General features: G+C 33.8%; 2 protein-coding genes across 4 annotated transcripts in view; one reads left to right on the forward strand and one right to left on the reverse strand.

Moving 5' to 3' along the window:
- Positions 1-8,263, forward strand: part of Rbbp5 (retinoblastoma binding protein 5) — a 372,021-nt gene extending 363,758 nt beyond the window's left edge. For 2 of the 3 annotated variants that reach the window (XM_072534791.1, XM_072534790.1), the window contains exon 10: positions 5,112-8,263. In XM_072534791.1, coding sequence (XP_072390892.1) covers positions 5,112-5,206 — 95 coding nt within the window. In that variant the 3' untranslated portion in view covers positions 5,207-8,263. Of the gene's footprint in view, positions 1-2,897; positions 2,972-5,111 lie in introns of those variants that run through there. The other variant, XM_072534792.1, reaches the window with a different exon arrangement.
- Positions 8,264-11,518: 3,255 nt separating this feature from the next.
- Tom40 (Translocase of outer membrane 40) overlaps positions 11,519-16,979 on the reverse strand; it is a 200,047-nt gene continuing 194,586 nt past the window's right edge. The window contains exon 5 of the mRNA XM_072534793.1: positions 11,519-11,732. Coding sequence (XP_072390894.1) covers positions 11,593-11,732 — 140 coding nt within the window. The 3' untranslated portion in view covers positions 11,519-11,592. The remainder of the gene's footprint in view (positions 11,733-16,979) is intronic.

The following is a 16,979-nucleotide window of genomic DNA, read 5'->3' on the forward strand; positions in this document are numbered from 1 at the left end:
TTGTCGTACGGCCGTAGCGTCCTCCTGGTTTTCAGGGGTTTCTGGACGATCTACGACCGCCGCTCTTGAAGAGGATCTCAAGTTTCGAGAGTCCATCTTCGTATTTAAGGAGTTTATTGAGATACCGGCCGTTACGGGCAAGAAGGGCCGCCGAGCCTTTGTGGTAGGTGAGGGGACACCGGCAATCAGAATTCTCTAACAGTTCGAGCTTTCTTACAGACAAAATATTCTTACACTGACTTTATATATGTTAGAATTCTGATGCGTGGTGTATACCTCAAGTTCCACAGAGATGTCGGCCTTCTCACGTCGTGTAGCCGCGTTCCCTCTCCTCGAGAGAGGTACAAGAATGCCGGCCGTGTCGACTCTTCCTGCTGCCAGTCGCTTCGTATAGCTACCTTTTCGTTAACAGTAATTCATATAGTTACTATTTACGTAAGGTTTCGGAGACGAAGTGTTATTGCAGCTCAACCTGATCGGAAAAGCAATTACAAGTCCCCGTCGGGGCTTTTATTCGCTCTTTACCGTGACAGGCCCAAATAACGCTGTGGTCAGTTCGACACGATGTGAGGTAGTTCTAAGACCAATGTCTTTTCTATCTCAGTAAGTCGTGTTCTACTGTCAGGAAGCGTTTTGCAGTCGACACGCCGGTTCTCGTACACTTGATGATTTAACTTCTAAATTGGATAACCATTATCAAGTATTCTTCAACTCAGGACGTCTTCGACGATAATAGGATAGCGGTGATTAATAAAACTCAAAGGTAGCTTGGTAGCGCACCGAACCAACAAGGTCTTACGGGGCTAGTAGTGTATGACGACTGGATCCCGATCGGAAGATGTGCTGTTCTTTTATACACATCGTGTTTGAGAAATTTCAGCACACTTCCGCATCTTTGTCGTGATTGGTTACCTTGGCGACAATATATATATATATATATATATATATATATATTTATATATACAATATTATATATTATATAATATTAAATACAAAAGGAACATTTTTATTCTCGAGAGAGGAAGAGAGAGAAAATATATGTTCTGCCTCTCTCTTACTCATTATCTTACATATGTAATGGTTTCACAGATTCACTCTCATGCAAATTTCCAACGGCCGACCGTGCGTATAGAAGTATAACTTCAAAATATTCAGAATAACGTGAATATTTCTAAACTTAAAAAAAGGGTGTCCCGTTAAAAAACGAAGTTACTACCTGATGTAGCAAATATATGAAAATATTTTTATTAAATAGGTCACCCTTCAAAACCCCTTCATTCCAATTTTCATAATTCAGTTACCTTTAGTTCTCGAGATATTTCCAATTGGCCGTTTATCTGCCGCACCCTATATATATATATATATATATATATATATATATATATATATATATATATATATATATATATATATATACGAAAGAAATTACTACTCACTAAAAAAACCCGAGGTAGAAAGTACTAGTGTTGGACTCAAGGTTTACTACAACAAAACAAAAATCATGGTTATTGATCGCCAACAACACTTTCCTGAAACCCGAACTATTACGGGGTGCGAGGTAGTCTCCTCTATGATATATCTTGGAGCTCTAGTTAACAACACAGGCAGTTCTGAACCCGAAATTCGAAGACGCATACAACTAGCAAGAGCAGCAATGACTGAACTAAATGGGGTATGGAGTGATCGTCACATTACTATGACAAACAAAAAAAAACTCATTTCAACAGCGTTTCCATATTTTACTATGCATGCGAGACATACACAGTCAAAGAATCAGATAGACGACGCATAGACGCTTTTGAAATGTGGACATGGAGACGACAGCTTCGATTTACGTGGACGGCTCGCCGTACGAATGTCTCGGTTCTAGATTAAATTAAACCCAATCAGTGTCTCTCTAGTTTCAGTTATCAGCGTCTACTATAGAAGTTTTTTGGTCATATCCATCGAAGCGATCACAAAATAGAGCGGTTAGTGGTCCAAGAAAGGCCTCAGAGTCAACACCAACGCAGCAGATCTACACAGCGATGAACAGACATACGAAAAAGCTTCTCAAAAAACAGTATACTGAGGCTGTACATGTCTAACCGCTACCAGTGGTCGAGCTGCTAAAGCTTAATGATGAACCACAACAATCTGCTAAAATAAGTACAATTAAGTGTGGCACCTAACAAGGTTAATAGTTCTTGCCTTAAATATATTTCATAACGCTTTAGATCGGAACAAAACAGTTTTGCTGTCTTAAAAGTAAAAACGGGTTGTTTAGATTATTATGAAAATATAATTTCATTAGTAGTTCATTTTTTAAATTCTTTTTAACATCTTTATTACACTATGTCATGTAGATTAGTGTCACACTTTCAACTTTTTGAACAATTGATGTTTGAAAATCATCTAGCGTATATTCATCAATCGGTTGATTTAAAATATACATACACGTTAAGGGTTTTCCGGGATAGTAACACAGATTATTTTGAAGTGAATACTTCTTATTGCTCGGTATGATGTTTTGCACCGGCCCGAAATCCTATTTAGCGTGAATAAAATTGAATTAAATAAATAATAGTACCTATAAGTAATAATAAGCTATAAGAAATATTCACTTCTGTCGGCACACCCCAAGTGCCACGCGCCGTTTTTTTCTGGTTAGTCACATCTTCAGTTTGACTCCTCACTAATTGTGATAACAGTGGTATTGCGATTTTAGACAGTCTTGTTTTGATATTTACTTACTTATCAGAAATAGTACGGTATATTTAATTAATTTATAACATAAAAGGCACAAAACCCGGATAGCATTTAAGTGTATACAACAATTAACTAGTTTTTAAATAACTTATAAATAAATATACATATTCTAAAAACGCGATTAAGTAAGCATATATTGTGTGTTTTAGATACGGCAAAATATAAAATTTCTGTAGCAAAAATAGGAAGCAGTTATATTTTTTTTTGATTCCGAAAAAACTGAAAACGTAAAAAAGAGCTTGACCCTAGTACTCTCTACGATCGACACTACGAGGCGCAGACAACCGACTCTCGCTCCGACCATGGTATCGATCGCCAGGTAAATAAATGCATTTTATTTTAAATGCGAGCGTTCACTGTCAGTGCTATAATCTAGGCGAGGATACGATGCGATGGTCTTCGTAATGAACGCACCCTTAGGCAGGGGCTGAGTCCTGACAAAGTCACCATAGTGGCTTTCACAAGCAGAGGGAAATTAGAGGGATAGGTCTTCAAAAGCTTTAGGAAGAAAAAAATAAGACCGGACATGGTGCACTGGGTGCATTGGGTGTATAACAGTGATGAAACCCTCTATTACCTATGCAGCGACGATGTGATGGACTAAGACACTTCAAACCAGCAAGGTGGAAATACTTGCGTGTCTTGGGACGTGATGCCATGCGCACCACTCCAACATCAGCTGTGGAAGCTCTACTAGACCTGCCTCCCTTGCATTTGATAATACAAGAAGAGGTAAGATTGGAGGCCTACATATTAAAACAATAAAGGGACAGGGTGTATGAGTAAGGACATCTTTAACATGGAATCGAATCACATGACAAAAAGATATAATTTTAAGAATTCATAAACGGTGTCTATTTCAGATAGGGATGCATGGAGAAACAAGAAATACCACAACCAACATGGTGACCGGAGAGGGCGGGGGCACTAATATACTCCCAAGAATTAGTGAAAGCCTTGGGGAAGAATTGCACCGTTTACCTGCGGAGATTTATACGATACTGCAATGTTAAGGGGAAATAATAAGAGACACTTAAAAACGAGTAGATCCATATATTGTTTACAGTCAAGCGGCACTGAAGACACTAGCGTGTCAGGAAATGACATCCAGACTCATGTGGAATTGCATCAGAGAACTGAATGAACGGGGAGACCGGAACAAGGATTAGCTCTTCTGGATACCAGGCCATTGAAGGCAACGATAAAACAGATCAACTTGCTAAGAGAGGATCAAACTAATTAGACGGACCAACTGTGACCCTGGCACCCTCAAATACTGCAGTACAAAGGGCTGTAGAGAACCGGATCTGAGAAAGACATGAGCTATATTGGGAGAGAATCCCAAAACAAACACATGGTAAAATATTTATTGGTGGACCATATACAAAACGAACAGAGGAACTGCTCCATATAGGCAGGCATAAACTGAAAAAAGTCACAAGAATGTTTACCGTTTAAATTAAGATAATTTCTGAATAAAATAGGTATTTACAATCGAGACCTTACCTGTAGACTCTGCGATAAGGAACCGGAAACTGTAACATATGTATTATGCAATTGCGAGGCGCTGGACCACAAAAGACAAAAACCATATGGGCAACCACGAGGAGACCCTGGTATATTTACGACACACCAAGCAAAAGACCTCTACAAACTTATTCAAAGTACAAAAATTCTAGACTTGATGTAGAAAACAACAATGGGCAACACAATAAGCTTCAGATTAAGTGAATAGAAAAAAATTACTCAAGGTAGCTGTACTTTTTTTTATCTCACAATAAGGATAAAAAACAACTATTAAAATACACCGACTTGGACATGACTGAAGTTGAGACGATCACTTATATCGGTTTAGATGTTTTCTGCAATATACTTAATAAATAATTGGAAGAAATAAATGTAACTGAAGATTTCTTGAACGAAAATAATGAGTTATGTTAGATCCCAATTATTAATTTTTAACGCTATTAGTGACTACTTGGCTAATTTCCATTTAATTACGAATCAATTAGTATGTCGCAGGATTCCTTTATGTACATTGTTTTGTTGATTGATAGCTTCTTATTTTCTTTGGAAATTCCATCTTGCTCGAGAAGTCTCTAACAAAATTAAAACTGTTCTTCTGATTGCTTTTTTTCTGTACCTTTAATAATGACACAATTACGCCGTAATTCTGTAGGAGCACTAGTCCTGCGTAAGTTAAATACGAATAGACAAGTTAAGCAATAATTTGTTTATAGCTGATTCTGATTGAGAAAAAATATATTCAAAAAAGCTTTAAATTGGTATTAACAATGTGTATTATTATTCACAATATTAAATTGGTTTTCACATCTATAATGTGAGAATACGTTTTTTTACAGAAGTACATCCCTTAATAAGCAATAAATCTAAGGATAAACAAATGGTTGGCATTAAGAAAGGACCAGGACGAATGAAAAAAATTCCAAATTTTTAATAAAATAATGGAACAGTGACTAATAAACTATTCAATTTTTCTCAACAATATATTTTTTTTGTTAGGTAATTTCACAAACGTTCTGTAAAAAAAATTGCACTTTACAGTGAAAACATTTCGGTATGTAAAACAGCACCTTAAATAATAAACTCTGTGTCACAATTCCAAAATGATGATTAATACAAAATTGACTAACAAAAAGGAACTACAATTATAGTCAAATATTAGTAACATTTGATAAATATACAGGGTGTCTCATTTGAAAAGAAAATTTTAAATGCAACGGTTTATCAAATTTATGTATTTTGTCTATCGTTAACGGAACTTTCTAGTGACGAAGACGCAGTAACCCAAAAACACGAATTTGTAATAAGATGGAACTCTAAGAATACCAAGACTATATTAGTGAGACTTTTAAACTACAAGAGAATAGAAACAGCGTATAATATGAGATACAAGTAATTATTTCACGAAAAATCCCCTTCCTAGATAAAAAGGTATATTTCCGTGTTGCTAATAAAATTGTCATATATATTTGATTTTAAATTTTTTACGATTATACATAGGATATAACATAGGACACAAGTAGTTCTTCTGCGTTGTTAGTTACCTATCAGGAAACAGCCGCTACATAACAAATTCACTTAGGTGAAAAATTTATCAATAGACAGTTGCTGGATTGATAATTTTTAAATGTTACAGATTTACCTATTTTATAGATTACAAATGCATGTAAATGTGAAATGTGTTGGTAAATGTTTATGTAAGACAGCAATTACACTTTTATACTTAATAAATGACATATGAATAAATAACATGTTCACTTATTATTCCACAAATGTATATACTACGAAATCATCTCATTGTTTTATTTTTGAATATGGTTCTTTTTTTTTTCGGAAGCCGTCTATTATAAACTGGTCTTACTTCAACCAATTGACTTATACACCTTCCATTTATTCATGATACCCATCCCAGAATTCTGGAAGCCTGTACCAACTTGTACAGGTCTAGTGGATGGGTACCATATCGCACGCTTATTCCAATAGTGTCACTAAACAAAAAAATCCAGATTTTAGTTATCACCGCCACCTAATGGCATTTGGCGGGCACTACAGCCCAGCCAAACCCTGTACCGTAACTCGCGACCCTGGCGCAGAGATGTCACTTAGTGTCATTATGATCTCTCGTAAAAGTTGCATGACGCGTCAGTACTAGACTGTCTTTAAAACCAAAAGCACGTTTATGTTGTGGAGAATTGTGCGAACTTTAAGTGGAAAAACGTCACATTTTATCTAAGTGCAGTTTGCCGCAAAAAGCAAAGGTAAGTGAGTGGTATATGATTAATTACAATAATTTCATTTTAATGTTAGTGTCAATTTTCCAGTATCTTTCGGGATAGGTTAATGGTAAATGTTTGATTACAATAGCGTCATTTTAACGTTAGTGTCAGTTTTCCGCTAACTTTCGGGAAGTCTGACGAATACTATTTTATGCTACAGTGACATTTTTCGTTTAAGGTCATTGTGTCAGATAAAATTTAAAAAAATATTTCATTAACGTCACTGAACGTTTTAGTTTAGTGTCACTTTTCCATTATTATTACATTAGATTTTTTTAAATTTTAAGAAGAAAGGGGATATTTTCTATTTACAGTCGCTGTTGTATTTCAATTTTCCTCAACTATGCATCTTCTCTTAATAAAAATTTCCTTGATATAAGTGAAACTTACTTATATCAAGGGTAGGTAATAATGTAATTTCTTTTAGAATCAATATGTCAAGAAGCCGTAAAATGTTACAACTTATAATGGACAATAAAGAAAAAGATGAAGTTGTAATAAAGGGAGATTGCTCAAAACCACGAAATATCCCATGTCAGCCATTGCCAGGTACCAATTCAGAGCTGTTTGTAATTCAAAATAATCAAGATACCGGCCCATATGAAACTTCCACAGAAACAGTTATTGTAGAACAAAGAGAAGTATCTATAGAACCTGTACCTAATAAAAATGCAATAGTTTTGGTTAGTCATCAAAATAAATATACTGCTGCGGTTCAATGTACTACAGATACAATAAATGGTATAGAACAAGAAATTGCCAAGAACGAAAACGAGGAAGATCTTTCAAAGCTACAAAATATCTTGCCATCTCAACTTTTACCAGATATGAATTCGGAAGTGTTTGTAAGTCAATCTACTACAGAAATAGTAAATTTAACACAAGGAAATGTAGACATCCAGTCTTTTCCCGATAAAAATTCAATAGTGTTTGTAAGTCATCATAATGAATATACTAGTGCGTTTCAACCTTCTGCAGATACAGAAACAAGGACTACCTCCTCATCAACTTCATCAGCCAAATCTTCCTCGTCATCATCATCAGCTTCATCGTCCTCGTCATCATCATCAATTTCAGGCGACTTTTCTTCGGATGATGATGTGGCTGATCCCGATTTTGTTTTAAATGAGGAAAGAAACACAAACAATGAAATGACTATCTTCGGAAACGTAAATATTGCTACGGAAAACCTTCCTTATATTGCCACCGAAAACCCTCCTCATACTGCTACCGAAAACCCTCCTTATATTGCTATGGAAAACTCTCCTCATATTGCTAAGGAAAATTCTTCTCCTAGCAAACCAAGTCATAAAGGCCATACTATTTCAACCAAGAAACAAGTCAAAATACTTTGAAATACCGGAAAAGAATATTTATCAGGCGAAAACCAAGAAAATAATACCTGCAAGGAATATAGGCCCACCCTGTGGAGAAAAATGTCGTTTACAATGCTCGAAAAATTTTACTTCAGCTCAAAGACACGAAATTTTTTTATTGTAAAGTTGGTTGTATAAATAGACAACGGGATTATCTTGCTAATTGCATGATGAAGATTAATCCTAAATATCAATACAAAAGATTGTCTAATCCGCGTAAGTTCAAAAACGCGTTTTATCTCAATATTAATGAAGAGAAGATTCGTGCCTGTAAAACTTTTTTCAAAAATACCCACAATATAAATGACAGACCAATAAGAACTGTAATAAAAAAGAAAACTTTTCGCGGGAACTAGACAAAAGAGGAACACACGGGAAGCAGAAGAAACTGCAGAAGGCAACGGTGGCTAATAATAAAGAACACATTGACTCTATACCGCGCATTGAGAGCCACTATTTGCGACAACAGACAACTCGTGAGTTTATAGAAGGAAACAAGAATTTAACGGACATATACAGTGACTATAAAGAAAATTGTTTAGAAAAAGGGGTCGTACCTGCAAAAGTACATTCCTTTCGAAAAATTTTTAATAACGATTATAATATCAGTTTTTTTGTTCCAAAAAAGGACATGTGCGACCTGTGTAGTTCTTTCAAAAATGCGGAGGGGTCTGCCAAAATGAAAATCGAAACAATGAACATATAAAAGAAAAAGATCTGAACAGAAAAGAGAAAGAAAATGATAAAACACTGGTCAGAAATAATTTTGTAGTCGCTTGTTACGATTTGCAAGCTACATTGCCCTTACCTAAAGGTGAGATATCTACCTTTTACTACAAGTCAAAGATGAACGTAATAGATCTGACGATAACCGAGCTTGCCAGAGATAATACCTATTGTTTTGTTTGGAGTAAAGTTGACGGATTACTTGGTTCCAATGAAATTGGCTCTTGTGTGCTCAGCTACATAACTGAAAAAGCTGCGATAGTCAATGATGAAAGTTTAGAAATATGTAATATTTTATTCCGACAACTGTGGCGGCCAACAAAAAAATCAATTTATGTTTTCGATGTACTTGTATGCGCTTGCTAATTGTAAGATTAAAAGCATAACTCATAAATTTCTGGTTGCCGGCCACACTCAGAATGAGAATGATTCGGTACATTCACGTATCGAAAAAGAAGTGAAAAAGTTTTTGCGTTCTGGACCGATGTACGTACCAGAACAATATATAACTCTTATAAGAAATGCAAAAAAAAAGTGGAAATCCTTATAAAGTACGAGCAATGTGTTACTCAGATTTTTGTGATCTAAAAAATCTTGCCGAAGAGTGTGGTAGCCAATTTGATCAGAATATGGAAGGTGACACAGTCTACACTTCAAAAATTAGAATAATGAAATTTGAAAAAAGTGAAGATAAACAGATTCATGTGTGGTATAAAACGTCATTTGAGCAAGAGGAGTTTAAGGAAATCAATATTAATCGGCCCTTACCAAAATCACGTAATCGTGTCACATGAAAAAGTCGCAGTAATCGATGCAACTTCGTTTTAAAACGACTGTATGGTTCGAAACTTGAATTGGGCGCAAGAAAAAAGAAAGATCTGAAATCACTTGTCGATGCCTATCTAATTCCGCCTTACTATGCGAGTTCATTTTATAAAAGCATTTTATAGTTATTTTACTTTGATTTTTCTTGTATTTTTGGCTTTTTCAAATCTGTTAATGAAATAAAGTTTTCGTTTGATGTTTCATAAAAATTATTTCATACCTTCTACCTGATACTTTATTTTTGTAAGTTGTAACTAAGAAATAGTACACGCAATGCAGCTTGTACTAAACATAAAAGTGGCCTTCCACATATTTAAACAAAAACAATAAAAATATTTGGAAGCAAAAGTGACACTATACTACCAAAATCAAAATCATAACTCAATATAATAATTAACTTATTATTTGTTTACACCAATTATAAAGTGACTACCTCTTACATTAATTTACACCAATAAAATTATCAAAAGTTTAAATTAATATAAGAATAAATTCATTTTTATAACAACCTAAATCTTATTTTGCTTCTCCTGTAAAATTAACTTTTTTGGATAATGACACCATAGAAATAAGCGTGCGATATATGTTTTGGAGTCACCTGGTAGTCTCCAAAAAGTAATTGCCGGCTGTGATCTAGTGCCTCACAATAATGTAAATTTTTGTTTGATTGATTCAGGTTCTTTGCCACAGAGCGCTAAAGTTTCTATAAAACAGTCTTTATTGTATGTAGGTGTCCCTTGACTGGCACATGTCACGTAAGGAAGCCTGTTATGATTCTGAAATGATTCCTGCTAATTTTCACAGTACTTCAGCCCATGTGCGCCCAGTATACATTTGATGTGCTTGACTGTTATACTTTCCTAATGGGAGATATGCTGTTTTCCGATCCAGGCTTTTTTTCGTTGACAGACAATGATTTTTAGCACTCCAAAGGTCAGCTCTGGAGCGAAATATTTTAGCTGATCTTCTTCCAGCAATTTAATCAGCTTTTTCGTTGCTGTGTATTCCCCGATGGATCCCCCGTCCAGTTGGCATGGTTATGTTCCGCCAGTCTTTGGAATTCTTCTCTGCATTTCCACCCTAGCCTAACTTCGATGGTTCTATTAGTATGCCTATAAAAACGAAGTAACTAAATACATAAAAACATCAACGGCAATCAATTCTAGTTTAAAATAAAAGTTAAAAGTAAAGGCGAAAACGTGCTCGCTCTTATATAGGCGAAAATATCTAAAAATATAATTCACTGAGAAAACGAATATACACTCGAGATACTTTAAATGTGATTAATTCTTGAGATTATATAAAGATAAACAGGCATAAAATGAAATAAAAAAATCCAACCTGTACGTCTAAAGAGCCAACGCAGATCTTTATAGTAGTGCGGTAAAATATGGTAAAACAGCTATAACTTGGTTGTAAAAACTTGCACAAGAGATTTAACAATGACAAAAACGTATTTCTCTGATATTAAGAAACATCTTACAAAAGATGTAAGGGGACCGTCGAACAAAAAATGCGACCATTTACAGAAAGTCGCACTAAAAAAAATATGGTTTTCAGTTAACTATAACTATTTTATATTAAGGCAAAGATACTTTTAATCACTAATATTTGATTAAACTGTTAATAGATTTTCATATTATGGAGAATATTGTCATGTATTCTAAAGTGTTCCATTGAATAAGTATTCTATAGAATACCATTCCCAAGTAATGTTTAATATTAAGGTAGTGATAACGATCCACTAAACGTCACTATTAACTTTAACAGCATATTAGCAAAGCCATATTTATTTTGGATTTTATATAGTTTTTCTATAAAAAAAAGGGTTTATTGGAGAGATGACACAATTTACTTTTAACGTTCACCCATATTAAATAACAATATTATTTATATGTAAATGAAAAGTACTTATTTGTATTAAACAAAATATTTTCTCAAGTATGTTATAAAAACTTTAAATACTGTACCTAAAGTTGGACACCCTGCATTTACACAAAAATATTTGAAAATAAATGCCAAAAACAAATTAAAAGATGCGCCTAACTTGATAAAACTTTAATTGGTAATAGTCGCAACAATGAATTTATGACTAAGATTCATATTGTATAAAATGTCTATCCGATCAATATACCGACCCCGAGTCTGAATTGATTTTTATTATGGTTCATTAACCCACTAAGAGCTAACGTGAATGGTAGAGGAGTTAATTTCTTTTCTAGAACTGCGCCCACCGACCAATTGGAATCGATGTGACCTGAAATAAAAATGGTATGTATAAATGTGTTAAATAATAATAAGTACATGTATTATATAGGTTAGGATCAAAAACCGATTTCGGCTGTAGGTCGAAAAATAGCCAAAACACGTTCTGGTCACCAGCATATTGCCCATGTCAGACGTAAGTACGTAACGGACGTTTAACGTAGACCAAAACGCGTTCTGGTATTCGTCATATTGCCAGAACTCGACGAGCACACAAACAAAATGTTCAAAAACCGATTTTATGTGAGCCTCAGCTTACAAACTACACCTATAATTTATTAGATATTTTTTTTGTTCGGCGCACCTATGATTTTACAAAGCGACAAAGGTAATTTGCCAACCGTATCGTAAGAGATTTAAAAAAAATTTACGATGCGATTGGCAACCTATTTCTATTGGGATTAAGCCCAATTTAAGTTTAAAATAAGTTTATTTTTTACGTTTCAATTTCCACTTCGGAAATCGTTCTCAAAATACAAAACATTTTGTTAAAGAGGCTAAAGGTGGACTGAAAAAGCAAGCCGAGAAAATGATTGCCCATTAGAAATAAAAGTTACCACCCATTGATTTAAGAAAAACTGTTATTTTACGAGTACCTGATGTAGACAGAGGTAGACTTGCCCCGAGAAATGTGTTAGCTGTTGTACTCGATATTAATAACTCTGGACTTATCAGTTTGGTATGTAAAAAGTTCAAATCCATATCATTTTTAAATTATTTTCAGGAAACAAAGATTGCAGCTGCTTTATTGTCGTAATGAGTTTACATTAGCCCAAACCGCCTTTATTGATATTTCATCAGTTCTCGATGTTGTCTCGACAAAAAATGCGCGTGTAGAGCCAAGACAATTAGTATGTAACCGCAAAAGTTTCAAAAATAAGTAGAATAAAAGTGGGTACGCCGCGCTGCTGCCCTTAAGGAAAAGTATATGTAAACGTTTTTGATGCGCGTTCTGTTTATTTAGAACTAATGTTATTTTTAAAATTTGAATTTTATATTTTCATAAACAATAAAAATATTTTTCTATATTACATTGGCCTTTTGCAATATGGCGAATGTCAGAATGCTTTCAGGCTGACTTTAGAAAGTTCTGGAAATTTCAACAGGTCTAGAACGCGTTTTGGTCTACATTAAACCGCCAAAAAACGATATTTCGGACATTGCCTATTTACTGGTGACCAGAACACGTCTTGGCCGTATTTTTCGACCATTGGACGAAATTGGATTTTTATACTAACATAAACACCAACAAACCAAATATCGTTAAATATAAATTTCCCGTTTACCAGAAAAATAAGGAAACAAGTTTTTATATTTCAACAGGTCTTACTTTTCACGTAACATAAACACCAACAAACCGAATTATCGTTAAGTATAAATTTCACCTCTACCAGAAAAATAAACAAACACGTTTTTAATATTTCAACAGCTCTTACTTTTCACGGTATTTAATGCAATCAACGTCGTAAAAATATTTTGTGCTTGCCCCTTAATCTTTATCACAGCTTGAAACCGAATATCATTCTGAATGGAGGTGCCCCTAGTTTATGTTTACATATATTAGAAAATAAATAATATAATTTGACAATTATATTAAACTTTCTTTTGAAAATTGGGAGATTCTTCTTCATCATCATCATCCACCCTTCTGCGTCAATATTTGAATATAGGCCTCCTCTAATTTGTTCCAGTTCTGTCGATCTTGAGCTACCTGCAGCCAATTCGCAGCGATTCTTTTGACGTCGTCTGTTCCTCGTTTAAGTGGTCTACCTCTGCTTCTTCCGTCTGCTGGTGGTCTCTATACTGTATTTTTTTGGGTCCACCGCCCATCATTAATTCTGGCCACATGCTCCGCCCAGTTCCACTTCAGCCATGGTATGCGCTCTATGACATCTATGATGCCTGTCCTTATTTCTTCATTTCGAACCTTCTGAGAGTCAGTCAAAGTAACGACCGTTACCATTCTTCTTTGGGACACTCTGAGTAGCTGCTTTGGCCTGGGTTAAGGAAAGAGTTTCGGCGGCGTAAGTCATGAACGGAAGCACACATTGATCGAACATCTTCTTTTTCAAATAATTTGGCATGTTGCTCTTAAACATGTCTGATAGCGCTCCATATGCGATCTATGCTAAAGAGATTCTTGTTTGCAGTTCATCGGTTTGATTGTCCCTGGCAATTTGGATTTCATGACCTAAGTACTTATGTTTGTGAACGGCAGTCGACTTTTGGATTTACGCTTGATACCAGATTTGTCATGTACTGTGTCTTTCCAAAATTTATGTTCAAACCAACTTCCTTATAGGCGGTTTCTAACTCAGTAAGCATAGTTCCAATATCTTTAAGTTATCTCCTATCAGAACTCCGTTTGCAAATCGTAGGTGGGAGAGCATTTTGCCGTCGATATTGATTCCTTTGGCGTCCCACTCCAATTGTTTGAAAGCATGTTCCAGAGCTGCCGTAAAGAGTTTGGGACGTGTCTCCTTGTCCGATTTCTTTTTTGATTTTTATATATTTTGCATCTTTGTGTAGTCTTACGGTCATGGTTGCATTATTGTATATTCTGGCGATCAGTTTGGAACACCGATAATCTATACGACTTTCCTCCAACTCTCTCATTACGCTGTTAATTTCTATCGTATCAAATGCTTTGCGAAAGTCTACGAAAGCCAGGACCAATGGTTCGTTGTATTCGATAGATTTTTTTTATGCAGTGGAGGTGCTCGTCAGTGCAAAGTTTTTTCTAAAACCTGCCTGTTCTCTACGTTGGTAAAAATCTAATTTTGTTTCCAGTCTATTAGTTATTATTCTTGTATAGGTGGTTTAACAGGATTATGGGTCGGTAATTCCCGAGATCTGTTGGATCGACCTTTTTGTGTAATAAAATACTAAGTGCACTGTGCTATCTTTTAGGTCTTCCACTTTGGTGCAGTCATAAGTTTGACAATTCCTTTATATTCTCTAAAAGTTGGTCTCTTCCAATATTTACAGCTTCTATAACGATATTATCGGGGCTTTCTTTCTTTTCATTTCCTTCAGTGCGTTCCTTATTTCGTCTATTGATCATATCAAGCATCAAATTCCAATTCTTGGTTGACTAATATTTTTCTGATTTTTTTTCTGTTAGTTTTTCATCATGCTTAAAAGGGAAAAGTTCTCAGTGGTTGGCTGTATGCCATAATAGTTAACAAAATTTTTTATGGAAGTAAAAACTTCTAATGTAACTAATTGGTATATTTATTTATTAAAAAATATGACAATTTAAAAATCCAAACGGATTACAATAGTTCAAAACGTTTTTGGTCTTATCACACCATCATCAGTAAATCTGAAAAGTAAGTAATCCCACTAAGTGAAGCAAACGTGGTTGAAATTTTGAGTGTAAAATAAAACATGTGGTAAGATTTCTTACTTAACAGTACTTGCTTACCCCTTGCTTGCTATCATTAAACAGTGAGTTTGTTGAAATCACATTTTTTTAAATGCTTAAAATTGTAATGTAAATTGACATAATGTTGATGTTAAAATATTTACTTTCAAGGAACATGATGGCCCCCCCTTCGAAACTAAGCCCGCATATGAGTTGTGCAGAACACACCAGCCAACTAAGTTTTTGAAAAAAAAAAATGAAATGTTTAATTGATAACGACGTTACGACATTGATAGGTTGTTTTAAGATAAACCAGGTTAAAGACCTTTATGTGAATATTTTTGTTAAATAATTGTTTAAATTTAGAAAATTACTAAAGTTTATTTTAAATTGTTAAAAAATATATTAAAAATCAATAAATGATAAGATAAGCAAGTTTTGTGGTATCAGTGACTTCATTCGGTTTTACATGAATTGAATTTATCTTAGTGTACATGTGAAAGAGAAGGATACACATGTAAATATAAAGGTAAACTATTGGTTTTGATTAATTTCCACCGTAAAATTACTAGAACTAGAATCTTCAAACTCTATTAACTTTGACCAAACGGACCATTTTATACCTGAAAACATGCACTAATACAGACACTCTCTGTCTTCCGCAGTTTTATTCATAGACTACACTCCATACCACCCAATATTTACTTAAGTGTATCTTTCAGGTTCACTGACGATGGTCTGATAAGACCGAAAACATTTTGAACTATTGTAATCCCTTTTGATTTTTAAACTTTTTTTTATTAGACATATAATATAAATATATACCTAAATAGAAACTTTTTTATTTCCTGGGTTTGTCAGTCTGATGTAAATAAAACTATTTAAATTTTGCTTAAACGTTTCGACAAATTTGCCATTTTCAACAAACACTTTATTAAACTTTAAACATTACATTTTACAATTAAATTTCATGTTTAAACTTTTTTATAAAATAAATTGTAAATGCTGCAATTCAACATATATTGGACCAACACACCAATACGTACATAGAAGAATTGTTGCACACAAACATAGTGTACAAACCAAGGCATTCAACACAACAGCTCTAGCCAAACATTCTCTAGAAAATAGCCATTCTTTTGATTTTGAAAATGTACAGATTTTGGAAAAAGAACAAAATTACAACAAAAGATGGATATTGGAGATGATTCACATAAAAAAGATCCAAATTCCATCAATAATAAGACTGACATCAAAGATCTTTCCAATATGTATCAATTTAATAAATTGAGTTGTTTTTTTAATGCACTATGGCAGATATTTAACATACGACCCTGAACCACTCCTATTTTAAGATATCTGCCAGATGTCATCTGTCAATGTCAGATATCAATTTTTTACTCCATTTAAAAAAGTTTAAACATGAAATTTAATTGTAAAATGTAATGTTTAATAAAGTAGCACAACTCTTTTCTTTTTTTATCTCCAAATTTGACCGAAAATATCCCTTTCACTTACGAGTGCACATTTTTTTATATTAAATTAAACGGTCATATTCCTTAAAGATATATATATATATATATATATATATATATATATATATATATATATATATATATATATATATATATATATATATATATATATATATATATAGATTGAAATGATATGAATATAGGAGAAAGAAAAATAGTGTTTAAAAAATTAATTTATAAGTTATCTACTAGATAAAATTAGATATAAAAAGTATTTGGTTATTTTAATAAGTTATATACTATAAAATATATTTATGTGAGGGCATTTTTAAGAAATTAGCATATAATAAGTGTAAAAAGTTTGTTTTTAATAATTATAATATTGTAAATATATTTA

Source organism: Diabrotica undecimpunctata, chromosome 6, assembly GCF_040954645.1.
Source record: "Diabrotica undecimpunctata isolate CICGRU chromosome 6, icDiaUnde3, whole genome shotgun sequence".
NCBI classification, from domain to species: domain Eukaryota; kingdom Metazoa; phylum Arthropoda; class Insecta; order Coleoptera; family Chrysomelidae; genus Diabrotica; species Diabrotica undecimpunctata.